This window comes from Rhea americana, unplaced genomic scaffold, assembly GCF_003343005.1.
Source record: "Rhea americana isolate MKP2758 unplaced genomic scaffold, rheAme1 scaffold_2, whole genome shotgun sequence".
In the NCBI taxonomy this organism is placed as follows: domain Eukaryota; kingdom Metazoa; phylum Chordata; class Aves; order Rheiformes; family Rheidae; genus Rhea; species Rhea americana.
This window is the reverse complement of record NW_028186149.1, coordinates 1,006,420-1,023,992: the sequence shown is the minus strand read 5'-3', so window position 1 is coordinate 1,023,992 and position 17,573 is coordinate 1,006,420. Positions and strand designations below refer to the sequence as shown.

At 35.9% G+C, this 17,573-nt stretch overlaps 2 protein-coding genes across 2 annotated transcripts in view; one reads left to right on the top strand and one right to left on the bottom strand.

Annotated features, from left to right (window-relative positions):
- Window positions 1–6: 6 nt before the first annotated feature.
- LACTB (lactamase beta) lies at window positions 7–10,739 on the top strand (the record flags this gene model as incomplete). Its single annotated transcript, XM_085303256.1, has 6 exons — window positions 7–150; window positions 772–838; window positions 2,173–2,363; window positions 2,751–3,096; window positions 4,540–4,705; window positions 6,497–10,739. Coding segments are annotated over 6 exons (1,458 nt in total), but the record flags the coding sequence as incomplete, so codon positions are not given.
- A 1,267-nt stretch (window positions 10,740–12,006) lies between these two features.
- Window positions 12,007–17,573, bottom strand: part of RPS27L (ribosomal protein S27 like) — a 6,313-nt gene continuing 746 nt past the window's right edge. The window contains exons 2-4 of the mRNA XM_085303652.1: window positions 16,893–17,001; window positions 13,320–13,430; window positions 12,007–12,216 (exon numbers count right to left, since the gene is read on the bottom strand). Of these exons, the coding sequence (XP_085159778.1) occupies window positions 12,188–12,216; window positions 13,320–13,430; window positions 16,893–17,001 (249 nt within the window). The 3' untranslated portion in view covers window positions 12,007–12,187. The remainder of the gene's footprint in view (window positions 12,217–13,319; window positions 13,431–16,892; window positions 17,002–17,573) is intronic.

The following is a 17,573-nucleotide window of genomic DNA, read 5'->3' as shown; positions in this document are numbered from 1 at the left end:
TGGGGCTGGGGGCTGGCGCTGGGGCTGGCGCTGGGGGTGCAGGCGGGCTGTGAGGCGGACGTGCGGCCGGAGGCGCCGCCGCCGCCGCCGGCCCCTCACGGCTTTGGCGGGGCCATCGAGAGAAGCCGGGACCTGCTGCGCAGGGTCAAGGTGCTGTGAGGGTCGTTGGTATTTTTTTATATTGCATCACTTTTACATACTTTACTTCATTATCCTCCTCCTTGGTGCCGGTGAAGGCTGGCTGTGCTTGGGAAGGGTAGGCGGGGCAGCGCGCAGTGGTGGAGCGGGTGAAAGTACGGGCGGGACGCCTGACCGCAAGGGGTGGCCGCACAGGCTGGAGGAAGGGGCGGGTGCATTGTCCCCAAAATAGGCTATAGTTATTTTGAAAATCTAACCGAAGCTCCCTGAAATTCTGTTTGTTAACATATGATGCCCATTCACGTACTACATATTGACTTTTAGATGTTTTCTATTTATTTACCTTTGGTTTTGCATGTCCTCATCTTTAAATCCATTAAATTATGAAATAAAATAATTTAAATTAACTAAACTGTTATTACATTACCGGGTTATGTTTTTCATACTTGCTGCATTGAAATTGCCGGTTTCTTTTTTCAGAGCAGTTTAYACCAGTCCAACTAGTACTTAACAAAATCATTTGTAATTTGGCAACAATATCAGGAATAATTTATTTGGAGGATTGGTTTAGGGGTTTGGAGGGATTAAAAAAAAAATCTTTCCTTAAAATGCCTTCTCTCTCTCCTTTSATAGGATGAAGCAGGAATCCCAGGTATACTGGTTGGAGTTTCTGTAGATGGAAAGGAARTCTGGTCAGAAGGTCAGTATATGGGAGTATTAGTTTTGTAGTTGTGCATGCCCTTGGGAAATGATGAATGGTCTTTAAAAGTTAACTATTTACTTCAGACACGAGTGTTGCTGTTAAATCTTTAAGCTGATTTCAACTTCTGCCTCCACAGTTCATAACTGCCTAGTTTCTTCAAATTAGGTAAAGGAATTATAAAATTAGAGAGATGTCTTAGAACAAATGCTCATCAATATAAGGCTCCAAAAGATGTTCTGTTCATTGATTAATCTAAGGTGCCTGCTATTAATGTGAACAAAATTATTAAAGAATATGGTATACATTAACGTTGACATTAATGGCATGTGACTTCTGCYATAATAAGTGGAACCACTTTACACTTGGCATTTGAGTTAAAATGTRTGTGATTTTTTTTTAATTGAAATATTTCTGACTAGTTATTTTAGTTTGATAAGGATTTTTCATCGATATTTTTGAAGAAATCWTAGAGAAAATTTCCTACCAACTCATGAAAGTTCATGAGAGTTCTGTCCTGGCCCAATTCTAAACCATTGTGAATGACGATTGATCATTATATGATTCATTCTGCAAATGCTTCCTACTTAAAAAATCATAGTACAAAATACTCATGTATTTTCTTTTGTTTTTGGAGCAGTGAAGAACTATGTGGGTGGCCATACTGATCAAACTAGAATTTCATCCTCTTGTTGTCCTATCTCAGGACAGTGGCCAGAAACAGGTGACCAGGAAATATGAACTGATACTTTCCCTGGTAAACTTTACTAACCTCCAGCAATCAATAGTTCAGTAACTTCCTGAGCCTGCTAGTATATGTCAACCRATGTATTAAAGAACCTTTCTTCTGTTAATTTAGCAGATCAGTCTTTGTATATCTTTATACTTGAGGTATACAGCTTTACTGTTGTCTGGTAGAATTGTATGTTGAGATGAAAAGAATTGGTCTTCCCCTAGGAACTTACATAACAGGCAGAGAAAGAAAGAATAGTTCTCATTTGGTGATCCATCTCCCATTTGTGGACTGAGGTATAGATTATTACTGGGAATGTAATAGGTGTCGTTCTTCTAGAAATTATAAGAAATGTCTCTGATTACAGAGGTTATTTTTTAGATCTGTCAGTACTGTTCATATTATGCAGGCATTTGATATTAATTTAAAAAAATTATTATATATTTTCAGAAACACTTTGATAAAATAGGTTTGTRTTTTTTGTGGAAAGCTAAGATGATAGCAGTACATGGCAACATATTTCATTAAAGTGAGGTTACAGAATTTGAAAGATTCTTTGTAACTAACTTTCTCCTGACATAGTGTTTTCATTTTCTTACAGGTTTGGGTTATGCTGATGTAGAGAATCGTGTAATATGTAAACCAGAGACAATCATGCGAATTGCTAGTATTAGCAAGTGTCTTACCATGATGGCTGTTGCTAAATTGTGGGAAGAGGGAAAACTGGATTTAGATGCTCCAGTACAGAAATATGTCCCTGAATTTCCAGAAAAAATCTATGAGGGTGAAAAGGTATGTGAGAGTTTATTGGTAACACTTATTTGGCTTTTGTTCCTGCCATTGCCCAGCCGTGTGTGTTTGTACCTGGATCTATTGATGCAGAACACCAGAAATCCTTTAGACATGTACTGATGTTTACTGCTTGAAAAAGCAACATTGGAAGTTTGGATCTTCAGTTTTGTATTAAGAGTATGTATGTGTCCATGTGCATATATATGCATGTATTTTTGTATATATACTTAAATACGTATATGTATGTATTTTAAACCAGTTTAATACACAGTGTTTAAAAGCTTCTATATCTTTGACTCTTCCTTGTTATGTTCTTTTGGGTGATTCAGTATGCTTTGTGTCTTTAATTACAAAGGCTTGTCCTTTGATAYTGTCCTTTTTACCTAGGTTGTTATTACTACAAGACTGTTAGTTTCACACTTGAGTGGCATTCGTCACTATGAAAAAGATATTACAAAAGTAAAGGAAGAGAAGGAAAAGGCAAATAGGACACTTAAACTAACAAAACCTAACCAGGAGAAGGAATTAAAAGGAAAAGAAGATAAAGGCACGGAAAAGGTGGATTCTGTCAAGACTAAGAAAGAACACGAAGATGAGGGAAAAAGCCGAAATTCAAAACCTGGCAGGAGAGGCAARGAGTTTGAACAAGAAGAGTATTATTTGAAGGAAAAATTTGAAAGTGTGATTGAATCACTGAAGATATTTAAAAATGATCCTTTATTCTTTAAACCAGGTGAGTTTCTACTTGTTTTAATTAAAAATGCACTGTTTGGTGAAATTTTAGTTTCAAATTGTTTTACATGCAATGAAGTTAGTTTAGTCCAGTAAAGTGGGGTGATTTTTGTTTATTTGTTTTTCTGTGCTCCATTAAAAGTTCAACAGAGAAGTGTGCAGGCTGTTCTGTAGAAACTGTCCACTCTTGTCGTTATCTTACAACTGACTTAACTTTTGATGATCAAAGTAATCATTAGGACTTTGTCAAGACAAAGCAGTGCTTTAAGGATATTTTTAAACTGAAATCTTTAGTGGTACCTTATTTTCAGTTTATGTAAAGGTACAGACYACAGTGTTTGTACATTTGAAAGTTCTTATTTGTACAGTAGAGCACATGCGTGCCTTGTATAGAGAGATCTCCATCATGCATTTACTCGTATACTGTTCTTTTTTGTTTTTAACTATTCAGTTCAGTTTCGCTGTTACTTCAGCTATACAGCTACAACAACTAAACCTTATTGGAAGATGCTGAAATTATTTAAGTCAAGTCCAGAGATTACTTTGAAGAGCTTCAGATAAAAGTTCTAAATGAGTTGGATTAGTAGGCAAATGATACTCATTGCTGATTAAATGGGTGTTACTTGCTGTTTAGGGGAGATGGATAGAAAGGGGACGACGTCAACCGTTTTTCCACTTTGGAGAGTTCTAAGTTAATTGAACCAACGTCAAGTAAGGGATCTGTCTGTAACTGCAGATACTTCAGTGAAAACTTTTACTTGGTGTATTGGTGTTTCAGAAAAGATGTTAGCGTAAGAAATAAGGAGATTAAAAACACAAAACATCATTTTGTAAATAATTTTGTAAATAATACTATCTAAAATAACGTGTGTTACTGTTACATGACCTTAAACGATATTCTAGAACTAGAAAGGTTAAAACATGATAAAAGTGATTGAAGACCTTGGAAAAACTTGAGCCAGTACTACCCCTGCCTTTCCACCTTTAAGGTATAGATAAACGGAAAAATCACAGTGGATCAGCTTCTCTTAGGAAGTGATTACATGGTTGACTTCTGCTGCTCTCTATCTAGATACCCATGTTAGAACTAGCATGGTAAATCTTGTGAAAGGGATGTGAAATGTTTTTCTCTACGTCTCGGTGTGAAACCTACCTGTAAATGTTGATTCTTGAAAGTTCTTTAGTGCTGTTGTCACAGCTGCCTGCACTCAATGAGTGTCTGTCTGCTCCAGTACAGTAATGCCTAGGGATCAGTATCTTGAGCCCTAGTTTTCACAATTGTAATATAATGTAAATAATTCTTTGAACTAGTTATTTGTTGCTATACATAGTTTTATTTCCTGTGTGATTATTGAAGTTTTATCCCTCAAAATTTTCATTAAAGTATCGTGCAGCTAACTCTTTTTTTCCCTGCCCCCCCCCTCCTTTTTTTTTTCTTCTTAAGGTAGTCACTTCTTGTATTCAACGTATGGCTTTACCCTCTTAAGTGCTGTTGTGGAGAGAGTTTCAGGACAAAAATTTACAGATTATATGCTAAAAATGTTTCAGGACCTGGATATGCTGTCAACTGTGCTGGATGACAATGAAGCAATGATATATAACAGAGCAAGGTAAACAAGAATGAAATTTTACTCTACCTTTTCCATGATAATCATTGTTCTTTCTATCTTTTTGAGCCTACTGAATTAAAATATGCAATTTTTTTTTTGGACGGGTGTTTAGATGAAGTGATTCATGTTATTTCAAACTTGAATTTTATATCAGCATTATGGTATTGATGTTGTAATTAGCATGTGAAATTAAAGAATAGAAAAGTATTTTCTAAGGGGGAGTGTGTGTGTGTGTATATATATATATATATACACACACACATATATATGTATATATATAGAGAGAGAGATAGTAGGAGTTCGGAATTTTGAATAATTTTCAAAATTATTCAAAATTATTCAAGTTTGCATTTAGTTTAGTTGCAAATGGGCAGGTAAGTTTAGGTAGAGGAAGATGAAGGAGTAACTGGGAGGCTCTTGTACAATGTGTAGTTACCTCAGTTTGCTTTATATGCTGACTTCCAAAGAGGTCCACTGAATGGTAGTAGTTCATTCCCACAGTAATAAAAGGCTTGATCTATCTATACATATATATGTGTGTATATATATATATAGAGAGAGGGGGGGGGGGAAGAGAGATACAAACCCTTTTACAAAYGGAAATGTGGTAGGGATGATTGGGACAGACACTTCTATGGGGATCATCWTCTGGGCTATTTAATGTTGAACAAAACTGAGGCATGAATGTGGTGTTTTTCCTTCAAGCATAACTGGCTTGATGTCTCAAACCTAGAAACATTGAGAAGTTGGGTATTTCTTAATAATTTGTGCTATATTTTACTGATACTAAAATGCTTAAAACTTTGCATTTTCAAGATCATCTTAAGATATAAGTCAGGCATTGAGTATCTTTGTAAGAAACTATTATCRTGACAGAAAAATAGAGTATAGGGGCACTGAGAGATTCTCAGGTCACTGGCTGAGTTGATGGCAGAGTGGAACTCTTTACCTCTCTTTTTTTTGCTTCAATCTCTGAATTGTTACTTCTTTTAGAAGATCCCTAAAAGTTTTTCAGTGTAAACGCGAACTAGTTAGGGAGTGGGTACCTGTTTGGTAGTAGGTATGCTTTTTATACTTTCATGGATCTCTAAGTAGTCTGTGGGCCTCTTGTGGCCTAAAGACAAGGTTCCAGTTAGTTCAGTTCAGTCAGTGCTACTATTGTATTGTTCCTGATAGCTATTTTCCTATTCTGGCTGATGGTTTCCAATTGATATTTTAATAAAAGGTTTTGCAAGACTTCCATGCTTCTCAGTCATATTAGTAGTTCTGGCACACTTGGTTGTTCTGCATCATCACTGTAATGGAAAAAAGGCAATCATAAATGGAAAACACTGCCTCACAGTGAACAGGGCATGTAAGATTTTAGGGAAATTTCAGAGCAGTGTCTGATAATCACAAGGGCAGTAGTAGGATTCCTCTCTCTTGAAACACTTTACATTTACTACACAGATTTAAGACAAGTCCTGTGCTGGCTGATCTACAGGCTTCTTCCATGTCTTCTATATTGTCTTGACCTTTAGTATATCCTACTAGTAAGAAGAAAGATTAGTGAGTTATTGAAACAAAACTTATAACCTAAAAGTAGTCACTTATTTTTGTTTTCCCATTTGAATTTCTTCATGATTTGATTTTCTTCAAAAATATATTAAATATGAATATTTTAAAAACACAATTTTAAAGTTTCTTGAGAGCAGGCTGATACATAGTCAGTACGCTCTTAAAAAGTAGGGTAGTTTAAAATAGTTTTACATGATACTTGAGAATGATGAGTTAAATTTTCTTGAATTCTAGGTGTTATGTTTACAACAAAAAGGGACGGCTGGTAAACGCACCGTATGTGGACAACTCTTACAAGTGGGCTGGTGGTGGCTTTCTGTCATCAGTAGGTGACCTTCTGAAATTTGGAAATGCCTTGTTATACAGTTATCAAGTTGGACGATTTAAAAACAGTAATGGCAAACTTCTTCCTGGGTACCTCAAACCAGACACAGTCGCAATGATGTGGACCCCAGTGCCAAACACTGAAGTATCATGGGACAGGGATGGTAAATATGCCATGGCTTGGGCTGTAGTGGAGAAGAAACAACAATGTGGCTTTTGTAGACAGCAGAGACATTATGCTTCCCATACAGGTGGTGCAGTGGGGGCGAGTAGTGTCCTCCTCATTCTTCCTGAAGAGCTGGACTCGGAAGTCATAGATAATGGGCTAGTGGCACCACCTAGAGGAGTAATTGTTACTGTTATCTGTAATATGCAATCAGTTTCCCTCAACAGCACTGCCTTGAAGATTGCAAGGGAATTTGATAAAGAAAAATGGATGAGATACATAGATTAAAAAAACAGATCTAGATAACCAAACTACTGTATTGAAACATGGGAAAAAMCATAAATGGAGAGGGGGACAACTGAAGTCAGAGATTGCTGAGAATACATGAGAAAGTATCAAAAGTTCAACTAATTAACTTCTGTTAGTGGTGCTACATTTTCATGCAACTGAATTCATCTCTCAGGGAAGTTCCTAGCTTATAGAAGAGAATGTAAAAGTTGAATTTGACTTCCTGTGTTACCCATATAAATCATCATTTATATTAGCAGGTCTCCCCTCCCCATCCAGTTATGCACTTCACAAAGATTTAGGAAGTAGTGTGGGTTTCTTGTACTGGGAAATTCAGCAATAAATTATGTAACTTAAATGTTAAACTTGTGCAAAAATTTTCACATCTTGATTTGAGTTCCCAAACACTTAATTTTTTCACAATTCAGGTCTGCCAAAACTTTTCAGTGTTATTTAAAAGTTTTAGTATTGATTTTAGATTTTTACAGAGGCTTTTTTATTTGTTTAAAAAGCAAAAAACAAATGCTGAAGCTACCTCCAGAATACAGATTTATACCAGAAGTACATTTTAATCAAAGATGTGAATTATTGAAGAATTAAAAAAAGATTGAAGCTAGAGTAATGTGAGTAAAAATATTTTCATTATATAGCTGTCTTCCATTTTGATTGGGCACAGAGAATACGTGAAACTTTTTTACTGTGAAATAAGGGTATTATTTTACAGTTGAATATGCCAGAATAGCACAACATGGTAAACCATTAAACTCTCTTATTGTTAGCTTTCCCTACAGGATAAATCAGCCACAGTGTGCATGTGCAACTTAGCACTGGTAGTAGAGGTGGTAGTTAATAGCCAGAAATAGCACTGTATTCTGGTTTGTAGATAGACCTTTAGATAAAAAAAATAAGTTCTGATAAAATTTAAAGGCCATTCTTGAAGCCAGTAGTGAGGTTTTACAGATGAAGAGGATTGTGGTTTTTTGCTTTTAACCTCCAAAACCATCCTTTTTCTCATTCTGGAGATCTGCCTTAAGGAGTTATGTTTGCACAAGGTGAGCAAGAAATTATTGTGACAGGTTCCCAAAGAAGCTGTATGTAAGCTTCATTCCTATTACAGGAGTATAATGACAACTCAGTATTATGAATTTTATATATTCCGTAACGGCATCTCCTTTTTCTCAAGGGCAGCAAAAAGCTATTTACTGTTCGGTCATCCCTTTACTGATCTGTTTTCCCCAGTCCACTTTTGTTCAAAATGGATTTTAAGTATCTCAATATAGGAAATAATATGCCCTTGTGGAGGGGCATGTTATTTTACTGTCCTCGTGCCCTAATTGAAAAGGGTTCCAACTACTACCTTTTCTTGGYGTCAGACAACTTCAGAATACCTATCATAGCTCTTGAGAACCTCTGTACTGTTCCTAACACAGGAAATAATAAAATTTCTGTCCCATATAATTTTTTCCTTTTTTAAATTGGTAGCAATTTCTCATACAAGCTGTATCACTGTCTTTGCAATTTCTTACATGTTTAGAGCGGGGCAGCTCAGACAGAACTGTTTTAGTGTGTTCTCCGGTGGCAACTACTTAAGTTATGCCTTTCACATGTACCTTAGGGTTAAGTTAGTCATCAGGAGATCTTTGATACTGTCTTCAGGAGAATTCCCACGTTTCTTGTACAGTGCTAAGCATGATGTCAGTCCCAAAACAGCTAGGAAATATTTGTGTGTGTAACTTTTTTTCCTACTGTGGTTTTCAATTAAATGAGAAGATGGTACAAATTTAGCATGGTAAATACTTGAGACTGTAGGAATACTGTATAGTGTAGGAGTTACCAGTTCCAGTTACCAGTGTTCCAGTCTGTATACTAATTCTTGYGAGATCTATCTAGCAGGTGTAAACTTAGAGGTAGTCAGAGTGAAGATAATGCTCTGATGAAAGATAGTTTGTTGTCTTCCTTCTGCAAGTTCTAATCAGTGTAATAGGGTTGGATTTTAACAGAAAAGTTAGGTGTTTCTTCTTGATTCACTAGTTCTTAAACAGTTTGCTGCTTTAATGGATTTGATTGTTGTTTTTGCGGAGTGTCTTTTCAGTACCACTGCTGTTAGCCACTAACTTGTACTACACCCAGACCTTTGGTTTAACACGCAGCTGCCATTAGCTACTATTAGTAGATTGCATCTCACATTTTCTGTCCACAGTGCTAGTATGTTTGATCCTTTGCAGAGCTGGTGCAGAGCCTTGCTTTGCGTGTTTCACCAACAGTTTCTTCACAAGACTGCAAGGAGGTGTTTTTTTTTAAAAAACAGACTCCTCTTCTCCTGCGGTTAGATCAGATGCTTCTTTCTAGCCTGAGACAACACAAAATATCCTTTAGAAAAGATGTGAATGCTATGTCCCAGCATTGTTTAGCAGCTGTGCTTCTCTGAACCTGGGCAGAAAGATGGTTCAGGTAACAGCTGAGAGAAGATAGCCTTACCTGCCTCTTCTGCAAGCTACTGCTGATAGTGTTAAGTTCATAATTGATACCTGCTCTGTGGTAAAATAATATGCTGTCAGTTCTGTTCCCAGTATGCCTATAATTGCAGTTATTAAGACTGACAAATGAGGAAATGAGCTATTATGAGGTGTCAGTATTTTGTTTTGATTTTTTTTTAATTCAAGATGGTACGACTGTTTCAGCACTTTTCATAATTATACATAATCATTCCTGTGCCTTAAAGCAGTAAAAAACTTACTTACATTTATACTTTTTGCTTGGGTTTTCTGGCCCACCAAAATTTCACTTTTTAAATTCATTAATAATGAGTTGTCTTAATAGCTCAAAAGTATCAAACTAGTAGAGAAAACCTTTCTGAACAAAATGTTCATTTGGTCAAGCAATAAATTCATCTAATTTTTCTTTTAAATCTTTAGTAATAGTTGACAGCTCCAATACAGAGGTACTGGAGATCAGCATCTTCTACAATGGCAACATGTTTTCAGTCTTGAGCACTTAGTAACTGGTAAGCATGCAACAGCAGAAGTCATTGCTCATTTTAGACAAGGAACAAGTAATTTGTTCAGTTCTTTTCATGTTGAAGGATACGTTAACAGAAATTGACCAAATACAATGTTTTAAATACAGAAACTCTGAAAACTAACATTGGTACTATAGGATTTATAGCCTTTCTTGTGTGATATTTTTATTTTGCAAGTGACTTTTGATTGTTCTTGAAAAACATTCTGCATATGTTACAAAAACAAGTCTCAGTGACTGTTGTGTCTAGGTTTAGATAAAGATTCAGCATGTAAGTTTGCCAGTATGCTTGTTTACAGTTGATCAAATATGCATCATGAATGAATATTTGACGTATGTATGAGCAAATAATGGCCAGAAGTAGCTAAGACATTTCTAACACTAAGCTATTAACGATGGTATCTAACTCAAGAAGCAGAACAGTTAGCGATTAACTTTATATGCAGAGACAACATTCTTTATACTGTATCTCTGGTAACTTAAGGCTCTTTTTTTAAGAAAAAAAACAACAGTGTTTGAATGTCACTAGCCTATTGTCATGTGTACAGTATTGGACACATTACAATTTTTACATTTCACCTTCTAGCACCTGTAGCAAAATGGGTCACTGACTTCCTTTTGATTTGGTAATTCTTTACTTAATCATGACTTTTATGTTCTCGTCTGTTGGCGGGGGGGAGGGGGGAAGAAAAGCACTGATATGGGAGTGTAGGAATCAGTTTTAGCACATGTATTTAGGTCACACACAGATGAATTAATATTGCTACTCTGATCTCTATTCTGAAACCAGTTATTTGATGGACTGGTATTAAGTGTGGGCAACTGTATGGTCACTCAAAAGCAACCTGAGTGATAAACATGCTCTTAAATTAACCTTTATTGTGAAAGCACAGTATGGCACTGACCTAAAACTACTTTCCTTAAAGGCATGTATACTAAATTAGTGTATCTGTTTCTCTACCAAACACCTGCTTTGCATCTGATAATTATCAGTGTTCACTGAATGAATTAACTGAAATAAAACATATCTTGTGAATGCACTGAATTATATCATCAGGGTTTTTTTATTGACTAGACACAAATTTGCTATCATTAAAAAAAAGAATACAAGTTAAATAAATTTCAACAACAATCAGCTCACCAGGTCAGCTGGTATTTTGAAAGAGATGTTGTTGACATGCAACTGAATATTTAGTAAAATAAGATGCATATAAGATTACATTGTTTGAATGGTTTATCATGGTTAAAACAGCCTTTTAACTCTAATGGTTCTGCATAGCCATTTAGAAAGGGATGTCTTTAAAAATTTAATCTTAAAAATCATTTTCTTCCTTCAAAAAGGTAATTACTTATATATATTACTGAAAAATATGCATGGTTTTGCTATTAGTTATTTTGTGATTTGCTGTCTTTCTCAGCTGTTAATGTAGACTGCTGACTTACTGTTACTCATTACCATATGCTGTCTCTATCTGTTTTTGTTGTTTTGCAAAATACTCTTCCTTTGTATTGTAATCCAATCCAGTATAGAAGCTCAATGGGAGTCCCTAAACTAGAAGAGAGGGGGAAAACCATACATTCTAAAATAACAGCTGAACATAAGTGGGTAATTTATACTTGAAAAATAAACTGACAGATTATCAGCATATTTGTCAACATGGTGAAGGGACTAAAGCAATGCTGAAAGCAAATGARTTGCATGCCCTTTATAAATCTGTCTAGCCTTTATGATTCTTACATTAGAGCAGTTACAGTGATAAAGCATACAGAATGCATTCTGACAGTGGTCTCTGTGTCACCACCTGCCTTACACTTCTGTAGTTGATAATAAKAAGGGGAAGGGAGCATGCAGGAAGTGTGAGGTTCAGATTCTTGCATTAAGTGCCACTACCCAATTGTAATACATTGTTTGGAAGTAAAACTATAAAAAATAGAGCTRTCTGCAAACTTGCAGGAAAAATTTGCACTTTGAACCATTTATTGAAAAAGAGATTCCAGCTCATTAGTCACTTGTGGTATATAATTTTTACAAAATCAACCATAATTACATTGTTATATTAACAGGCATTTTTTTAACAGGTAAGGCTTTCAGGGGCACAGATCCCAAGTAAGCATGTTGAAGAGACTTTTCAGTGTTGCTTTCTTCTAAATGAACAGCCTGTAAAGAAATCACAGGAGTATAAATGAATAGGACTTAAATTGTTAAGACTGCCATAAAAAATTGCTCCCTCAAATTCTGCTACAGAATTTGTGTAATAGATTTAAATTTCATATACCACAAAAGGTAAAGATCTAGCACTTTGACTCTTCTCCAATCCAACCAGAATGACATTACTGTTTTATAAATCATCTTATAATAAGGCTCAGGAGTGCCTTTTCTTTTCCCCCCAGCTGTCTTTTTAAATTCCATTCTACTGTTCCACTTCTGATTGATACAAACCCTAAACCAAAACAGCTGCTAAGGCTGTTGAGCAGCTGAAAGGGTTCCAACACTATTTCAGATATTCTGTTCCCCATCAGCTACATGTGTATAGTAGTATATGAAACAAGTACTGCTATATGTAATTCACATACGTTTCTTTATGAATGAAATCTGTATTCATTCTTTAAAGTAATTTAAACTCTCAAGTATTTTCCAGTGTTTTCCATATCCTAGACCTTGGGCTGCACTTCAAGAGAGTGGTGGTATACCAGTTATCGGCACAGAAYGATAAGTGGTTATTTGCTTTCTTGTAATTTATACAAAACAAATTTTGATAGGGAACACTAGCCAAGTAATTGGAAGGAAGAAACTTTCAAATACTTAAAAAAACAACAACAAAAAAACAACCCTCACCACTGACTAGCAGTGGGAGGGATCACTTTAACCTGACAAAAGTACTCTATTCCTTTTAATAGTGAATAATCACAGGATTAAAAAAAAAAAACAAAAAAAAACAAAACAAAACTCCAGACTTTGTTCAGAACTAAAATTAAATAGACCATATATGTATCACCATTAGGCTGAAGTAAATTACAAGTCAATGCATCTAAAATCAAGTGTGACCAAAATACAGCTGCTTAGCTGTTTGGCATGTCTATATATCTTTTTAAGAAGCTGCAGAAAAACAGAGCCTGCTAACAATGTTTTTGCTAATCAACTCWAAACAATTTGAGATATTTTTTCCAATATCTGTTTTCAAAATCAAAGCTAAATTATTTGCAGATTATAAATACATGGTCTTAAGCGCAGTATTTGGACTGTTAAAGATTGCCCCTTACCTTCTGTGAGCCTAGCCTTTCCCCCAGTAGGCTGGCATAGGACAGTTGAGCACCCTACACACAGAACTACTGTCTGAGCATGGCTGAATACGGTGGTGATCTTGTAGCATCCTGGAAAACAGCATTATTGTAATCTCTCCATTGAGTGTTTCTAGTTTTTTTTTTTTTTTATTATTATTATTATTATTAAAGACAGCTCTCAGACACTATTTGTTCCAACTCCTCCTCTAAAGAGAGGAATGTATGTATTTCATTATCTTAACCTATTTCAAAGTACAGGATGCCTTGTAAGAAGCTAGACAAGTATCTCTAATGCTTAAACTTCTCCTACAGTGCCCAATAAAAAGCTGATCTGTATTAGTATGTTTTATTACTGGTTCTATCAAGGTACTTGCAGTGAGAAGCTTAAGAGCAGTACACAAGAGCTGTTCTACAGTTTAAGTAACCAACAGTGTTATTTGACACASATCACATAATACACCAGACTTCATAATGGTAAATAGTACTAACAATATTGTTTTTCCTTTTATCAACATACTGATCAAACTAAGATGGCATTGAGACAGGCATGTTACTTGTTCAGCTGCTGTATAGTTTTAGGGAAAAAAAMCCCAAATAAAAAATAGATGTTAAGTTACCCAGGGCTATCAAAACTGAAAATTTTCAAGTTATTTTCTGTATGTGTAATTGAACCAGATACTCTAAATACAGTGGTCCAAAAATGGATCTGTATGTCATTACATTGCATACTATGTAAACCAAAAGCATTGCTACTGTAGTTTGAAATACTTGCTTTTATTAGTACGCATCCAAAAGTGACAGCTAATTGACTGAAATTGTTATGACTGTTTATGAGAGAMCTATCAACAAAGCCTGATAGTTGACAAACTCAATTTACTTGCAGTGTCTCCTGCAAACAGGAGGAGTCTGTTACCTTATTTTTATGGCTATCAGAAACTGTTCACAAAACAGTTGGAGACTTGTTCTGCTATTTAGTGAAACTGTTCCATGATAGTTATACTTTTTTAATGCATGGGGAGGGGGGAAAAGACGGCTATCTCATCCCAAGCTTGAAAGGAGTAAATCAGCAGGAGGTTCTGTAGATACAGGCTAGGATATCTGCTAAYGGACCTTTCAGTTGCTTGTCAACATACATCCTTAGGACAAACTTTGGAATAATCTAAGCTCTTCCTTTGGCAAGTAGCTTACTCCACTCTTCTACACAGTAGTTATCCTCAGTTTGTTTGTTTTGTTTGTTTGTTTGCTTTTTAATAAAGCCAACGGGAGTGAAAGTAGAAGCTGCCACCTACTAGACAATCTTCATACCTTCTTCAAACAATTTTTAAAATGACATTAGTTCATAATATGCAGGACAAAGCATTCTGTATCTAGAACACAGGTCAAACTGTATGATGCATCCCACCTCCTGTAATACTGCACTGCCATTGCAGACCTCCTGCTTTCCTGACATGGTTCCGGACTACAAGAATCCAATCTATCTAGAAAAATAGGTAATTTGCTGTGGTAGAGCACTGCTATTGACGAAGTCTGGCAACTGTGAATATAAACATTACTGTACAAAATTATTTGCTTTCTKTTTAATAACTGGTACATATAAGGCACATGCTTGGCTATATTCCACTAAATTAGCGTCATATTTAAAACAGAAGACTTGCATAGAAAAACTTCACCCAGTTCCAGATCCAAAAATAAGTATTTTGCAGATGTCTAAACTCCATTACTTAAGAAAACAAAAAYGGACTTGTTCTCATACATAAAGGCTTTTTTACTCCTTTTTTTAATTAGTCAAGAGGAATTGGAAAGGGAGGTGTKGGAGATGAAAAGATTTATAATGGATTTCAATCCAGATGTGAATATAAACAGACAATTAGCTATTGACAAGCATAGAGGCCATTTTCAGGTGGCATCAGTATCTGAAAAAATCAGAAAGAGAAGACAAAATAGAATATACGATATGAGAAAGGTCATCTTAAACTTCAGAAGAAACCCTGACAAGGAAGCTGGCAGGCACAGAGAATTCCTTTGAGAGAAGATGGCAGCTTTCTACTTTGTTTAAACCATAAATAGCTGCTACCAGGGTATTTGTTTGGAGAAAAAAAAATAGAAGCTAAAACTTAGCAACAGCGAGTGTTGTTTTTCCCCATGATTTTGAACTTCTACATTGATCAGTTTTTATTTGGGGTTTTTCAAGAAAAAGAGCCCAATTAATTTCAACAACTATTTATCATCTTCAGCACCAGTGGATGATACAAAAGGCTGCCCGATGTCACAAGCAGTGCCTCAATTACCATCATTGTTGAAGCTCTCCTCTTTTGCTGTAAATATTCCTAAAACTCAGTAAGCAATTAATTCAAAAATTAGGAATGTAACAGATGACCTATGGGCATAAGTTGGCATTTCTAACTGTATCTTAGTGCATACATGTATGAATGCTCGTTTGAAGCAAGTTAAGTTTAAGTAAGTGGCACTAACCATGTATTTTTTTCTTAATAATCACATTTTACCTTCAAACAGTTTTAATGAATTTATATCATCTTTAGATGGAAAACAATGTTTCACAYCATCCTAGAAATCTAAACTACTAAGAAAGAACTAGATAATAACAAATACAAGGAAACGGATACAGCAATGATTCGCTACACTGCGTCTTGTCAGGGTGATCGTGGTTCTAAGTAAGTCCATGTATTTTCTTACTGTTTTAATCTTAATTTTTTTAGTATACTTTTACACTGTTTATACTTTTCTTATACTGCAAGAGTGTCGAAGACAAAAGGTACAACCTTTGACAATTTCTGTGCCTCAGTAGGAATGCAGCTGTGCTGATCGAAGAAGCTGGTCAATGGTAGCACATTCTCCTATAACTGTGCCATAAAATGTTATGTTGTAATATGCATAGGCGAGGTTGTACAGATGTTTCTAAGCCAAAATAATTAAAGTCTGTGAAAACTAGACACAGACAATACCWTAAATGTGTCCTATATGTGTGGGTTTCATGTCAAGTTTTACTACTAAACAGAAATACGCAAAGAAGAAAGTGGCGCATTTTTTACTTTTTATGTAAAGTTCCAGTATATTTGATTATATCCCTGCAAAAAAGCTTTCTGGTTGTTCTTCCAGAATCACCCAACTTAGGAGAAAAATAATGTCATTTTCAATTTGAAATTTGTGCAATGGATGTTTTAAAACATCTCTTTCATTTTAGTTCTTACACATGGAAATATTGGTGKTTTTTTTCCCCACCTGCCAGAATTTCAGAAAGACCTCCCTGCAAAAAACAAACAAAAACATAAAAAGAAAAACACCAACATACTTTCTTTTCTGGAGGTTTGAAATGATATTAAGACCTGATATTTTAAATCAATTTTTCAAAAAGGTTGAAACATTTTATTGTAAAGAAAAAGCAACAGAAATTTCAACAATGTTTTTTTTTAATCTACAGAACATACAAACCACATTTAGGTAAATTACTTTTCAGAGGCCTTTTATGAAGCTGAACTGCATACAAAATCAGTTTCATTTCTTTTTTAAGATATAAACATTTTAAGTATTTACCTGGGCATTTTACATCCATAAAGTAGGAGTTTGGGCTCTGCACAAGACGTTTCTTTTTGTGCTTTTTCTTCTCATCCTCTAGCGAGGGGTGCACTAAATCTCTAGCCAACTGGACACGGAAAAAAAGGCACTGTTAAATAATGTTCAGTCTAGTTAAATAAACAGCCTGCTACAAACTGTATCTTCTGCTGCCCGTAGTTTGCTCCCAGGCATAGCTATAGTTAAGCTACCTGTGTAAACATTTGTTCTTTAGAATTTACAATACCACTGTTGACTTATGTTACTTGAATCCCAGAACAGAAGATGTAGTATATTAGGAGAAGTGCTGTCATTGCAGACGTACAGTGAAGTAGCAATGCTACCGTGTCTGTTTCCCTTGAGTGAAAGGGTTGAAGCAGACAGGAATAACCAAAAAACCCTCACAAACGCTTCCAGGTACTCGGTGAGTATCTTGATTCCTGAAATGCATGCCTGCAAAAGCAAGCATGGAGCTAGCACTAGAAAGGAGGGAGAAAGGGAAAATTAAAAAGGTGGAGCGGGAAGAAGCACTTAACGGATCACGCCGCAGCCTCGGGAAAACGGCCTCTGGGAGCCACGAAGGGACTGCGGGGCGGAGGCCAGCGCCGGAGGGGGCAGGGCGCGGGCGGCAGCCGGCGCGCCGCCAGGCCAGGCCGCGGGCTC